At 62.8% G+C, this 14,481-nt stretch overlaps 1 protein-coding gene and 1 long non-coding RNA gene across 4 annotated transcripts; one reads left to right on the forward strand and one right to left on the reverse strand.

Moving 5' to 3' along the window:
- Positions 1 to 622: 622 nt before the first annotated feature.
- On the forward strand, positions 623 to 14,074 carry AIFM3 (apoptosis inducing factor mitochondria associated 3). 3 transcript variants are annotated; one of them, XM_059895470.1, is made up of 20 exons: positions 623 to 669; positions 3,012 to 3,175; positions 6,590 to 6,803; positions 6,971 to 7,080; positions 7,302 to 7,411; positions 7,502 to 7,546; positions 7,796 to 7,892; positions 7,967 to 8,079; positions 8,422 to 8,508; positions 8,875 to 8,966; positions 9,050 to 9,180; positions 9,266 to 9,381; positions 9,473 to 9,544; positions 9,622 to 9,685; positions 10,260 to 10,336; positions 10,441 to 10,558; positions 11,776 to 11,874; positions 12,130 to 12,205; positions 12,650 to 12,749; positions 13,592 to 14,074. In XM_059895470.1, the coding sequence occupies exons 2-20, from the start codon at positions 3,145 to 3,147 to the stop codon at positions 14,072 to 14,074; spliced, it is 2,235 nt and encodes a 744-aa protein (XP_059751453.1). In that variant the 5' UTR covers positions 623 to 669; positions 3,012 to 3,144. The 3 variants fall into 3 exon arrangements, with proteins under 3 accessions (XP_059751453.1, XP_059751454.1, XP_059751455.1); XM_059895471.1 differs by having other exon boundaries at positions 10,266 to 10,336; XM_059895472.1 differs by having other exon boundaries at positions 12,650 to 12,754; positions 13,592 to 13,716.
- Positions 6,090 to 8,464, reverse strand: LOC132348177 (uncharacterized). Its single transcript, XR_009497368.1, has 2 exons — positions 6,790 to 8,464; positions 6,090 to 6,386 (listed from the first exon to the last, which is right to left on the reverse strand). It is a non-coding gene; the product is annotated as an uncharacterized LOC132348177 (long non-coding RNA).
- Positions 14,075 to 14,481: the final 407 nt, after the last annotated feature.

Below are 14,481 nucleotides of genomic sequence, written 5' to 3' on the forward strand. Positions count from 1 at the left end.
ACAAGGCAGAGTCTGGACAGTCAACACAGCGAAACCCTGGGAGGGGCCGGGAGCTGGAACAGCAGGGCCAAATCCAGTCTGGGGAGGCGGCTTAGGGAGGGCTTCGTGGAGGAGGGGACACAACACCCACCGGGGTGGACCATGATTTATGGGGACCCAGGAAGTTCTCCCGGTATAATGACATGTGGGAAAGAGAAAATGTCATAAAATATAAAGTAGAACGTTTTGGTGTGGGGAGAGTGGACGGAAGGACGGAGCTGAACCCCCAAAGCAATCAAGGTGTCAGGCAGTCAGGCGCAGTTTGGGAGGTTTCTGCGGGTGATTCACCTGCCTCCAGCTCGCTGCCCGCCTGCCCCTGGTTCCAAGACTTAGGAAAGAAAGAAAAGGAAAAACACTGAGACCCGGCGCGCGGCCCAGCCTGGAGCCCCGCGGGGGTCGCAAGGATGCTGGGGACCCAGACTCCGCCCGGCGTCCAGGGCCAGAGGGCCCCGCTGCCTCCCACAGCCTCGCATCCCGACCCGGGCCGCTCCCACCTGCGCGGCCGCCCGGCGGTGCTGGGGCCTCGGGCTCCGGCCGCATTGTCGCCGCAGCGCCGGCCCCGCCCCGCCTGCCCCGCCCGCCCCGCCGCAGCCCCGGCGGCTCCAGAGCGGAGGTCCGCGCCGAGCGCAGGTGAGCCCGCGGGTCCGGGCCGACTCGCCAGGGACTGGGGGCCTCACCGGGGAGGGGGCAGGCCAGGCAGAGAGCCCTCGCTCTCCCGACGCGCCGCCCGCTCGCCGCCTCGGGGCCCCGCTGTGTGCGGACCCCCTTCCTGGGCTGCCGGTCCGGTGGGGGGACCCGGCCCGAGGGAGCGGGAAGGCAGCTGGAAGGACTTCCCGGGGAGACGGGCTGCACATGCAAAGCAGGAGGTTTGCCTCTAGCCCCGTGGGGGAGGAGGTGCGGGACACAGCCCCCCGAACTTGAGGGCCGGCTGTGGAGCTCAGATGCCCTCCCAGGAAACTGGAAGCCACTGGGGGCGAAGCTGAGCAGGAGCCCCTCGGGTGGGTGTGGGAAGGGCCCACGGGATCCCTGGTGAAGCGTGGGACCCGGAGAAGTGGGGAGCCTGCACAAGAAGGGGCTCTAGGGCTGGTCCGGGGGACAGGACGCAGGCTCCTGTAGGTGGTCAGCACTCGGGGACTGTTACAACTTTTTGCATTGGGCAGTTTGTGGACAAGGGACAGCACTCTGCCAAAACTTGGGGTGCCCTCTTACCATGCCCCTGGCGAGGACCTTTGCCTTGAGTGGGGGCGTCTGGGCCTGCAGGAGGTAGGAGGGCTCCACGCCAGCCTGGCACACAGTAGACCTGGAGAAATTTCCGTCCCCAGCAAATCTCTTTCCATGCCCAAGGCCCTGGAAGGTCTGAACACCTGGGCACCTGGGAAGGGAGGGAACAGCCTCGACAGGCACCTGGTGGCAAGTTGAGGTCCCACCTTTTCTGGAATCTGTGGCCCAGTAGGTGAGGCCTGAGGCCAGGCAGGAAGGAGGTGGGCAGGGCTGAGCCAGAGGGAAAGCCAGGATCTGGGGAGGGGTCTTGTGCCCAGGTAGGGGGCAGGTGGGCAGGTGGTGGCCAAGTTTTACGGACCTGCCTTGGCAATGAGTGGGGGAAAGAGCATGGGTATACCCAGGTGGCCTTCAGGTGCCACTGCCTCCTCACCTGTGACGGCCCTCTAGGGCAGGTGAGACCAGGTGCTGGGCAGTAGACAGTCCCTCCCCAACCTTTTCATCTGGTTCTCAGCCCCCTTGCTCTTAAGCACCCACCCAGGGCCCTTGCTGGGATCTGGGCAAAGCCGAGTGGGCCTCATCCACTTAAACTCCAGGAAGAACTTCTGGGGGAAGCCGCAGGGATAACAGTGGGGTGGACTGTGGGGAGGTCAGTGTAAACAAGGCAGCTACACCTTTGTCCTGGGCCTTCCAAAGTCCAGTCTGTAAGCTGCATGTTAAGGAAGGCTCACTCTGTGGCCTTGAGGGCTCCTTGGCTGCAGGGACCTCTTTGTTGATGGGGTGACCCCTCCCCCAGCCCCATGGCTTGCAGGGTGATACGGGGGCTTCCTGGATCCCTGTCTGTCTTGGAAGTAACTAAGGTGGGAGGGAGGTGGGACACCACCTGGTTGCCCCTACCTGCTGCTTGATCTTGGCAAGCCCTTGGCCCCTCAGTTTCTCCATCTACTGTTGGGCATGACCTCAACATCAGGGGCTTTTGGGAAGAGCAGGAGAGGGGTTGGGAGCCGGAGCTGTGTGCCTGGCCTCCCTTTCCTCCAACCCCACCAGGCCCGGGCTGGCCGCCCACTTCTGTTCACATGGAGCTGGGTTTCCCTGGGGACCAGTGGACTGGCCCAGCCCCACCCCCATCCCCTCCTGGCCACAGCTCACACTGGGGGGAGGGGGGGAGGCTGGGCCGCCTCCTGGACCCCTGCCCCCTTGCCCTGCCTTCCAGGGCTGGGCAGCCTCGGTCCACTGTTGGGCTGGGAGCAAGAAGCAGTGGCTGCCCTTGGAGAGGTGGGTATCCAGGGCTGCCCACCAGGGTGGGAGCAGGGGGGAAAACTAAATGTCGCCCCGTTGAGGAGGGAGAAACCCCGAGGACCAAGAAGGCTCTGGTCTGCCAAGGTGACCTGGGTTTGACCCCAGGCATGGTGGCCTCCCTGGAGAATGGAGGGTCCCAGGGCTCCAGGCTGCAGGATTTTGAGGGGGCAGCAGAAATCGGGGAGGATTTCCTGGGCCTAAAATGTGGCTGAGGTTAGGGAAGAGGGTCCCAGGCAAAGGGGGAGGAGAGTGAGGGTGCTGAGCCTGGGGGCCTGGAAGGGAGGTGCCGTCCACGGTGCCAGGTGCCATTCCTCTGGGACCTGGCTCCCCTACGCATGAGGGTTCCCAGCTCCAACGCAGCCTCTTTGAGAAGCCCCCCTCTCTGTCTCTCTGTGTCTCTACCCACAGCCCTCATCAAAGTCCTGATCCCCATAGATGCTCCTGTCTCCCCGCAGGCAGCTCCAGCTGGGATGGCAGCTCCAGCATCTCTAAGGGCCTCGGGGGGTCCAGCCCCCCAGGGGGCACCCTAGGCTTCCCACAGCCAGCCGCCTGTGTGCCTGCCCCCCACCCATCTGCAGGCCACTCACCATGGGTGGCTGCTTCTCCAAGCCCAAGCCAGGTACCTCCTCTCTTCTCACCCTCTCCCTTCCCCCTCCCTCCGTCTCTCGCTCCCTCCCTCCCTCTTCCTGCCACCTTCCTCCTGCCCCTCCCACTGTCTCCGAAGTAGGTCAGGCTGGGCTGCAGCCTAATGTTAATGCTGTGGGCAGGAGTGGGGGGGCTGGAGCCCTCTTTATTTGGGGCTTAGGGTGCTGGTGGTGGGAATAACAGTGGAATCTTTCTCGGAAAGGGGAAGGGAGGGTTCCTCCTGCTGCTGGGTGGGGGAGAGGAGTATCTCTCTCAGCGCTGGGGAAGGGGGCTCTGGGGACACCCTCAGCCACTGCATGACCCAGGACATGCAAGTTACCCCTCTGAGCCTCACCTCCTCCCCCTAAAAAATAAGCCTGACCTCTCAAAATTGCTATGAGGTGGAGTGGACATGTCCTAGCCCTTTTCACCTCTTCTGACCCTGTGTGACCTTGGGCTGCCTCCTGGGCCTCTCTGGACACACTTCCCCATTTGTAGAGGAAATCCCCAGCCTGCCTGGCCCAAGCAGTCCCAGCCCAGGGCTGGGGGGTGGCAGGGTGCTGGGGGACACCTAGGTCTGCTCTCCACGGAGACCCTTGTGTGCCGGCTCTCCCTCCAGCCCCCACTTTCCCTCTTCCCTCCTCACAACACCCGGAAGGCAAGGGTGTGCAGGCCTGACCCAGATGAAGAAACCAAGGCTGAGAGAGGCCTCTGTAGTGCACCCAGGTATCGCCGGCCAGCTCACCCCAGCTCCCCTTACCTGATACCCATCAGCTCCATTACCTTGGAGCCCATGAGCCTTTTCTCCTTTTCCTGGGTCTGAGGGAGAACTTGTGGGCAAGAGGAGACCCGCGATGCCCTGCCAGGCAGAGGGACCCACCTGCGCCTGCCCCATGACTCCCATGCTGCGGACACCCAGCCCTCAGGCAAATGATGTCCCTTGTCTTGACCCCAGCTCTCTCCCGTCAGAAGCAGGCAGGAGGATGCTGGCTGCCCCGTATCAGGCTCCTGTAGGACTGCAGAGCTGACAGGAGGCCCTGGCAGAATATGCCACCTGTAGGTTCCTTTAAAGGACCCCAAAGGGCTGGTCTGCCTCAGACCCCTAGCCCCAGGACCCCCGGCCCCAGGACCCCTGGTATAGGGCTGGTCACTCTTACCACACCAGGGGCAGTGCTAAGAATTTGAGCTCTTGAGCCCAAATCCAGCCCTGCCTGTTCCTGGCTATTTGGCCTTGGGCAGGTGACCACCTCTCTGAGCCTCTGTGTTCTCATGTGTGAAATGGGACTAATAGTTGTGCCCCTGTGTGGGCTAGTGTGCTTGGCATGGGCCCGGCACGTAGGAGGCACTTACAGGGTGTTATCCCCTCTCTGGGGGGCTGGGCTCCCTGTGGGCTGTGGCAGGAGGGCAGGAGCTTGGGCCCCCGATGCCCATGGTGGCAGGTCTGGGGTGAGGCTTGGGGAATTTCAGGGTGTGGGAGTGAGAGTGTTCTGGCCATGAGAGTTCAGTGAGGGTCAGGAGGGGCCACAGGGAGACCAGAACGAGCAGAAGAGGCTTCTGCAAACTCCTCACTTTCCACCTCACTGGCTCCTGTGGCTCAGAGCATGTTAGAACAGTCTTCCTGAGCCTCCTCTGTGTGCCCTGTGCTCCAGGGGCCCCATGTTCCTCAGGAAGTGTTCCAGGCCAGTCCTTTGTAAGCTCAGAACTAGGAGGTAGTGCAGGTCTCTTGGCATCTGGTCACCTGCCTTTTATTAGGCCACTAGTGCTACCTAAAGGCTTTCCCTCTTTGTCATGGCAGCCAGGAGGCTCGAAGTTAACCAATAAAACACAGCTACCCAACTTCACCTGTTGAGCATCTACTCTGAGTTACATTTATTATTTCCTTCAGTATCCACTGTCCCAGAAGAGGTAGGCACTGTTCTCTCCATTTAATAATGAAGGCGTCTGCCAAAAGGGGCTAAGGGATCCACCACAGCTCCTGAGGCTCCTGACCTGACGGTCTTCCCCCGTTAGACTACACCAGCGAGCACCTCAGGGCCTTCTGGAAGGAGGTAGAGGATAAAAACAGCCTGGCTTGGCTGTCCTCTGGGACCCTGCCAGGCTGCTCCTGTGAGCTGTCTCTCTAATTCTTCTGAAAACATTCTAACACCATTACATAAAGTGTGGAAAATGAAGGAAAAAACCCACCCCACCCGTAACCCCCCACCTGACACAACAGCATCAGCGTGATGTGTTCGTGGGCCCTTCCTGCCCAGCTGGAATCAGGGAGCCACCTTCAGCCCTGTCCCTTGCGTGCCTGAGCCTTAGGGGAGGCGGCGGGGTGGGGGTGGGGGGCTGGGACAGGAAGGATGAGGGGCCAGACCAGGCTGGGGGAGAGGATGGGCAGGCGTGAGCCCAGCCCCAGCTGGGAAGGGCAGGACAGCAGCCCAGGCCAAGGGAACTGCAGGGGCTAAGGCCCAGAGGTGTGAGCCAGGTTCTTTGTTTCTGGAAGGTCAGGTCTGAGGGGGAGGGGCCTGGAGGCTCAGGGGCCTCGGGAGTTAGGAGGGGGCCTCCTGCCCAGGCCTCGGCCCTGGCCCATGCTGTGCCCTGGGCTCAGCTTCCACGCTCAGCTCGCTCCCTGCAGCAGCAGCCCGGGAGGCCGGATTATCACTGCTAAAAATTCTGTTTATTGTTCCCTTCTAATTAGAAAAATACCCCAGGCACATGGTAGGGAATTTGGAAAATGCAGTGAAGTATAAAGAAGAAAATGATAATCTCACTAACTCCCCCCAGAGGAGGCCCCACTGGTGGGGGCGGCGCTGTGCCCTCTGCATGCACCACCCAGTTGGGGTTCACCCCCAAGGCCCCTGCACCCAGCGCCTGGCAAATAATGAAGGATTCTCAAACGAGAGAGCAGCTATCTAAAGTTGAAATTATGGTGCATACACTTTTTTTTTTTTTAATTTTGAAAAAATTTCAAATCTCTGGAACCCTCGATTCCCCCGTTACCCAGATTCACAGGCCATGAACTGGGCTGCGTCCTGCTTTGGACGCGCTGTTTCTCAGGCCCCAAACGTGCCCCTGAGTCCTTAGGGATGACGCAGTCCTACATGGGGACCACACCCTCAAGGTCAGCAAGGCTCCAGCACTGAGTTCTCCCCTCCACGTGGATTCCTGGAGAAAGGGCAGCTTCAGGGTTGAATGAGCTTTGTTGTGCCCCCTCACTAATTCTGTTAGGGGAAAAGAAAACACGCAGAAATCAATTTAGGCTCGCCCAGGGCCCCCCTCACCCCCCACCCCCCGCGCCCTGGCTCTGCCTTTTGCTGGTGGTGGTGCAGATGGCTTTCTGGAGGCCCGGGGAGAACCCGCACTCAGAGCTCATTGGGTGGGCCGGGCTGGGGGCTCACCGCCCCCCCCCCCCGCCCACCCGCAGTGGAGCTCAAGATCGAGGTGGTGCTGCCCGAGAAGGACCGGGGCAAGGAGGAGCTGTCCGCCGGCGGGAAGGGCAGCCCCCGGGCCTACCAGGGCAACGGCACGGCCTGCCACTTCCATGCAGAGGAACGCCTGCCCGCCCCCCACCCCTACCCCGGCGCCCAGGACTGCGTGGAGGCTGCTGTCTGCCACATCAAGGACCTGGAGAATGGCCAGTGGGTGCTGGGCCTGGGAGGGGGTGGGAGGCCGAGGTGGGAGGACAGCTGGGAGGCCTGGAGGGGACGCATGACCGGCTCCACTGGGGCCACCGCCTCTGTGGCTCCTGCTGGTCTGGGGCTGCTCTGCGTCCTCTGACATCTGAGGGCAGCCCCTCCCCTCCCAGGATGCGGGAAGTGGAGCTGGGCTGGGGGAAGGTGTTGCTGGTGAAAGACAACGGGGAGTTCCATGCCCTGGGTCACAAGTGTCCACACTACGGTGCGCCCCTGGTGAAAGGTGAGCTGTCGGTGCCCACGGGGGCGGGGCGGGACCTCCCCAACAGGGGCTTGGTGGCAACCCCATCACAAGGGACGCTCAGCCCCCACTCCACTGGGCCCCAGGCCCCCATCTATTAGTGGGGTGTCCTGGGCCATGGGGAAGGGCCAGTGGTGCTGGATACATGGGTCCTTGGAGAGGAGCTCTTGCTGGTGGCCCAGCCCAGCACTGCCCCCTCCCAGGAGTGCTGTCCCGTGGACGGGTGCGCTGCCCCTGGCATGGCGCCTGCTTCAACATCAGCACCGGAGACCTGGAGGACTTCCCTGGCCTGGACAGTCTGCATAAGTTCCAGGTGGGGCCAGGCATGCAATGGGGTGGGAGCCTGGGGGTGCAGGGGCTGGAGCACCCCAAAGCCCAGCCCTGAGCAACACAGCCCTTGCAGGTGAAGATTGAGAAGGAGAAGGTGTATGTCCGGGCCAGCAAGCAGGTGAGGGGGGGGCTTGGGGCTCAGGCAAAAGAGAGAGGTGAGAAGGGCCTCTGGGCCCAGAACACAGCATGTGCAAAGGCCCTGTGGTGGGAGGGAGCCTAGCGGGTGTGGCAGGGGAGCAGAGTGAAGGGCTGTGTGGTGGGGATGAGGTGGCACTGGAGCAGCAGGACCTGGCCTGCTGGGATGGGCACAGGGAGCCTGGCAATGACCCCAGCTTCCAGCTGCCCCCCACTCACTGGCCACCCCCAGGCTCTGCAGCTACAGCGAAGGACCAAGGTGATGGCCACGTGCATCTCTCCAAGCGTGGGCCACAGCAGCAGCACCAACGTGCTCATCGTGGGCGCAGGTTGGTGGTGGGTTGTGAGGGGCAGGGTGGGGTGGGGTAGAGGGGGCTCCTGACCCACTGTCCCCTCCACTCAGGCGCAGCTGGCCTGGTGTGCGCGGAGACGCTGCGGCAGGAGGGCTTCTCAGACAGGATCGTCCTGTGCACTCTGGACCGGCACCTTCCCTACGACCGGCCCAAGCTTAGCAAGGTGGGTTAGCGTGAGCGGGGCCAGGCGGGGCCAGACCCATGTCCTACTGGGCACAGTTAGGTCCACTGGGACCCTTGCTTGCCGCCCCTTGGGGGTCTGGCCAGCTGCTCTCTCTGTTCGTGCCAGGCCCATCTGCAGTGCCCCTGAAAGATCTGGTTTGTTGAGCTCTGTCCTGTAGCTCCTGTGTGACCGAGGCTGCCAGCCCCCAAGACCCCGAGGCCCTGGTCCTCGGTTATAAAATGGGTCAGTGGCCACCTGGTCACTGTCCAGGTGGGGCCGGGCCTGCAGAGGGGTGGGAGCCTGGGGGTGCAGGGTCCTGTCTCAAGCCAGGGTCTCCTGCAGTCTCTGGATGCACAGCCGGAGCAGCTGGCCCTGAGGCCCAAGGAGTTCTTCCGAGCCCATGGCATCGAGGTGCTCACTGAGGCCCAGGTACAGACAATGTGCTGGGGAACAGGCCTGGGGAAAGCTTCATGGGCACTGTGAAGGGCGTGAGGCCCCTGGAAGTATGGGTGTGCTCTGCCCTCCCGGCCCCACTGCCCAGGCACCAGGGGTGTTCCAGGCCTGGGGGGTCATGGGCCCCAGTGTGAGGGGCCACGGACCGTCTGCTCAGGGCTGGGACTTGGGAGCATTAGGAGGACTTTGAGGGGGAGGTGGTGCCTGAAACTTAAAGGGTCAGGAGGGGTTGCCAGGAAAGGGAGGAAGGTTCATCCAGGTGGCAGAGCCTCGCAGAGGGCCTCGTGGGCGCTGGGCGTGGGGCAGGACCCGGAGGCCTCGCTCTGCCCGGCGGGGTCACAGGTGGTCACGGTGGACGTGAGGAACAAGAAGGCCGTGTTCAAGGATGGCTTCAAGCTGGAGTACAGCAAGCTGCTGCTGGCACCCGGGAGCAGGTGGGAGGGGTCCCCATGCCCCTGCCGGTATGCGGAGGGCTCGGGGTACCAGGATCCCCTCCCCGACTCTTGCCGTGTCTCAGCCCTAAGACCCTGAGCTGCAAAGGCAAAGACGTGGAGAATGTGTTCACCATCCGGACGCCCGAGGATGCCAACCGCGTGGTGAGGCTGGCCCGGGGCCACAACGCTGTGGTCGTGGGAGCCGGCTTCCTGGGTGAGCAGCTGGGGGTGCAGGCTGGGCCCAGGGCAGCGATGGCCCTGGGAAGTGCAGGGTGCCAGCCCTCCCTGCCTGGCCCCAGGGATGGAGGTGGCTGCCTACCTGACTGAGAAGGCCCACTCAGTGTCCGTGGTGGAGCTGGAGGAGACGCCCTTCAGGAGGTTCCTGGGGGAGCGCGTCGGTCGCGCCCTCATGAAGGTGAGCCCCCCACTCAGAACCCACCGCCCTGGGCACCCGCCCTGCCCCCACCTGGCTCTCACCCCTGTCCACCCACCGATCCACCTGGCAGATGTTTGAGAGCAACCGGGTCAAGTTCTACATGCAGACGGAGGTGTCGGAGCTGCGGGCCCAGGAGGGAAAGGTGGGCCCTTCTCCACCCCCCGCCGCTTTCTGTCCCCTTCCCTGTGCCCGGGAGCTGCTCACTCCCACTCTCCGCAGCTGAAGGAGGTCGTGCTGAAGAGCAGCAAGGTCTTGCGGGCTGACGTCTGCGTGGTGGGCATTGGTGAGTGGGGGGCAGGCGGTGGCAGTGAGCATAGTCACCCGCACACGCTCGACGGTGAACTTGGGCCAGCCCCTTCTCCTCCCCCAGCCTGTTTGCACTTCTATAAAATGGGGACCCCAACCGTACCCCCTTGGCAGGGTTGTTGGGGGGTGATGGTACCAGCTTAGCCTGGCCCGGCATGGAGGACGCTCCCAATGACCCCTGTCCAGTAACCCTGCGCAGCCGCAGGACACAGAAAAGCCTCTAATTGGTCCCTGCTCCAGCTGAGGTGCCAGTCCAGGGAGGGACAAAGCTGGGAGGTGGCAGCATGGGCTGGGGAGGCTCGGCATGCTGACCCCCACCAGGGGCTTCGTGGAGAGCTTCTCGGAGGAGACGATACCTGAGGCCTGATGGGAAGCCCCAAGGTCTGTGGGGCTCCAGGCAGAGGAGAAGGCACATGAAGGCACAGGGTGTGCCACCTGCTGGGTGATCAGTCTGGGCTGGACTGTGGGAGTGAAGGGCGTGGTGGTGCAGAGCAGTGAGGCAGGAGGAGGGAGGGGCTGGGGAGTGGACACAGTGGCCCCTGTCCTGCCAGGTGCAGTGCCCGCCACGGGCTTCCTGAGGCAGAGCGGCATAGGTCTGGATTCCCGAGGCTTCATCCCTGTCAACAAGGTGGGGCTGGGTGGGGAGGGCAGGCAGTGTGCCAGGCCGGGGGTGGTGGGAGGTCCCACTCAGGGCGCCAGTCCTACCTACGAGCCCCGGTCCCCTCCCCACAGATGATGCAGACCAATGTCCCGGGAGTGTTTGCAGCTGGCGACGCTGTGACCTTCCCCCTGGCCTGGAGGAACAATCGGAAAGTGAACATCCCACACTGGCAGATGGCTCATGCCCAGGGTACCGCCAGCCCCATGGCAGCTTGGGGTGGGAGGCTGTCCCAGGGTCTCAGCCTTCCCCAGGCCCACCCCCTCAGTTGCTGGCCTTGGGTCCTGTTCACTGGGTCAGCCATTCAAGGCTCTGTGGCGGCCTGTCCAGCCAGCCCCATGCAGGTGGTCAAGGCGGCTCACAGAGACCTCCCATCTCAGACCTCTGTCCAGTGCCCTCTTGACATCCCATTTCACCAGCCACAGCGCCCCACCTCGCTGGTCCCTCCACCAGCCAGCCTCTCCTTTCCTTTTGTCCTCAGAGACACATGTTCTGCAGAATTCCTCACCAACCTGTGCAGTCACCCAGGGAGGGAGAGAGGGGTTTAGCAGAACCCGGGCTAGCTCCCCACTCTCCCCTTTGGGCCACTTGACTGGCTCTGTGAACCCAGCTGCCTCGTGCAGGCCCCTGGGAGGTGGCCGTCTGGGCCTGGAAACCTGGGCTCAGTGGGGACCTGCTGTGCTCTCTGAGGAACAACCTTCCCCCTCCCCTTGGGCGGTCACTGTGCACACCTGGTCTGGGCCCCTCAGCTGCAGGTACAGCCAGTTAGCTGCCTTGGAGGGAGGACGGCCAGACCCCCTGCACCCTCCTCCCTTCCCTCGGCCTTCACGTCATCTGAGCATCTGTGCCTGAAACCCCACTCCTGGTACCAATTTCTGTTCGGGTCCAAGGTCTAAAGTTGGTGCTAGGTTTGAAGGAACCAAAAGCTACTCATCAGCTGAGTATAATTAAGGTTTAACTGGGAGGGTCCAAGGACTGTCACAGACATCCAAATACAAGGGTTCAGTGGGGCCTTGTCCAAACTGGGGAGCCATCCACCCTATTCTGTCTTGGGCTCTGAGTGAGGCTGTCATCCCTGCTTCCCTGGACACTGGTGCCCCATTCGCCCACCTCCCTCCTCTGACCTGACCTGTCCGGTTAGTTGTCTGTGTTACATCTGAAACGGTCCCGGGAAGCCAAGCCCTTCCAGACCCAGTCCAGGCACTTCATCTTAGTGGCCAGCTTTGGGCCTGGTGTCCTTCTCTGCACCCATTATCTGCAAGCAGCGGTGGACAGTGGGTTGGGCAGTGATTTACCTCTGGGGTGGGGGGGAATAGCCCCACCTGTCAGCCATCCCCAGAGAGCCGGGGCAGGCAGTGGAGGGGTGGTGAGGGCTCGGGGCGGGGCTCTCACGACCCCGGGACCCGCAGGGCGCGTGGCAGCCCAGAACATGCTGGCTCAGGAGGCGGAGATCAGCACGGTACCCTACCTGTGGACCGCCATGTTCAGCAAGAGCCTGCGCTACGCGGGTAACAAGGGGCCCCGGACGCGGGCAGGGCCCAGGTGTGGCAGAGTGCGGAGGCGGGTCTTGGATGTCAGGGCGGGGCTAGAAGCATCCAGGGGGCGGGGCCATGACGGCTGCAGGTGGAAGCAGAGAACTCCCTGCGGACGGGGCCAGGACCCCCTAAAAGGACCGCAGGGGCGGGGCCTGGGGTCCAGGGCAGAGTTGGAAGGGCACTGGGCGTGGACCCCGTGAAGCCCAGTCCCCTCCTCCCGGCTCGCAGGGTACGGAGAAGGCTTCGACGACGTCATTATCCAGGGGGATCTGGACGAGCTGAAGTTCGTGGCTTTTTACACCAAGTGAGAGCAACGGGGTGGGGCGGGGGCGCGAAGCAGCGGGTACTCAGTCAGGAAGGGGGCTCGTCCCGGATAAGCTCTGCTCCGGAGGAGGGGGCTTCCCTGGATGGTGGGCCGAGTGGCACGGGGGGCAGCTAGGCAGGGGCCGGCCAGGAAAGGGGAGGAGGTGGGGACAGCTCTTGGAGGTGGGTGTTGACACCCTACTTTTACACCGAGGAAAGTGACACAGGTAGAGAGTGGGGATCTCAGGACAGGTTCCAGCCCTGAACACCCCCCGCACTGGGCAGGAAGGCTGGAGCCTCTATGGGGTCCTGCAGGAGCAGAAGCCGTGCTGGGCGCTCAGGACATTCCTGAGCGAGAGCCTCCCTGGGCCCCAGCTGGACTCGGGTCTCCAAGGACAGGGGCTGCTGCTGGGCAGTCCTCAGGCTCGGCCACCTCTCCCTGCAGAGGCGACGAGGTGATCTCCGTGGCCAGCATGAACTACGATCCCATCGTGTCTAAGGTGGCGGAGGTGCTGGCCTCCGGCCGCACCATCCGGAAGCGGGAGGTGGAGTGAGTGTGGGCACTGGGTGCCTTGGGGAGGGGGGAGAAGTCCCCCGAGGTGCTGGCTCTAGCTGTCCCCACAGCCCTCCAGTGTTCTCCCCCCCCTGCCCCCCCCCCCATCAATCAGCCTGAGGCTCCCAGGGCTATGGTGTGGTGTGGGGCAAGGGTTGTGGTTTGGGAGAGGGCTGGTTATTTGTGCTCTTGGTGGGTAGAAGGGAAAGAGGCCGTGTCCAGGGCAGGACCAGTGCTGCGGGGAAGGGTTAAGACCCACTGCTTGGGCAGTCACTGAGCCCGGGACACCCCACTGCACATGGCTGAACACAACCATGGGGAAATGCAGCTAGTGACGCCCCTGGGGACACCCTGACAGAGTCGTGGGGTGTTGTTCGACACCGGACAACCAGCCATTACCCTCATCCTGGCATGGTGCCACTGGGAGTCACCCTGTGGACTCAGTGGCCTACAGAACCCCCCCCCACCACCACCAAGGGCTGAGGAAAGCCTGGAGGCCACAGGACGGGGGGGGGCCTCAAACTGGAAACGGAGAACCAAGGGGGGACAGGAATGACACACTCTCTCCCCGGCCTTCTCTGTCTCTCCCTCTTGCCTTCGCAAAGGCTGTTTGTGCTGCACAGCAAGTACGTGTGTTCTCTCCTTCTTCCGAGCCTTTCCCACCTCAGCCCAGAGCCGGTGCCTGGTGGTCTCCCCCCTCTGCCCAAGTGCACATCCCTGCTGGGCACCAGGGCCTCGCACAGCTCCCTGCTGTCTTCAAGGGCTAGCTGCTCTTGGTGCCCAGAGGGGAACCTGCTCCCTTCTGCCCTCACTCCTCCTCCCTCATTCCTGCAGGACTGGCGACATGTCCTGGCTCACAGGGAAAGGATCCTGAGCTTGCACGCAGCGGACTCGGGCAGCCATGTTGGGGCGTCAGGGACAGAGGCCAAGCCTGGGGGGCAGGTGCCAACCTCCAGTTCCCCAGGAGCCCCCAGGGCAGAACCTGAGCCCTCTCAGTGCTTGCCTTCGGCTGCCTGGCTCACCTCCCGAGAGGCCTCAGCGGCCTCCAGGAGATGCTCAGCCCCCAAGACGTCCAGTGCCACTGATGGCTGGCAGTGGAGGCGGGACAGACCCTGCCTCTTCTTTCTCTGGGACTGGTCCCCTGTAGGACCCTGCAACATATTAGACATGATCTTAAAATTAAAACTCACACATTTGCAGATCTGCGTGACTTCCACTGTAATTGGGCAAACTCTCACGAGGGAGAAAGATGATGAGACAGGCACGACCGCAAACCACAGAACGCTCAGTGTCACACCAAGGAAGTTTGGTCTGTGAGTGCCCAGAGGAGGGAGCAACCCCTTTGCTGCCCCCGGGGTTAGGGAAGGCCCTTCAGACCAATGTCTTGGATCTGGATTTTGAAGGAAGGGCACTCCAGTTAGAGGGGACAGCACATGCAAAGGCTTTGAGGCAGGAAGTGCTTCTTCAGAGGTCAGAGGCAGCTCGGGCTTGGCAGTTTGGCGGCGTTGGCCCAATCAGTACTGAGGAGCGGGTCCCAAGACAGACCCACGCTTCTCATGGCAGCCTGAGCTTCCTGAATGCCCATTTCACAGGTGAAGTAGCTGAGGCTCTGCTAGAGTAGGACTGAGAATCCAGAGCCTCTGCGCCACGCTGCCTCCCAGCCAAAAGGAACGCCGAGGGGAGACGCGGGGAGCGGGCCGGGGGACACAGCAGGAAGGGGATGG

Source organism: Balaenoptera ricei, chromosome 14 (genome assembly GCF_028023285.1).
Source record: "Balaenoptera ricei isolate mBalRic1 chromosome 14, mBalRic1.hap2, whole genome shotgun sequence".
Classification (NCBI taxonomy): Eukaryota; Metazoa; Chordata; class Mammalia; order Artiodactyla; family Balaenopteridae; genus Balaenoptera; species Balaenoptera ricei.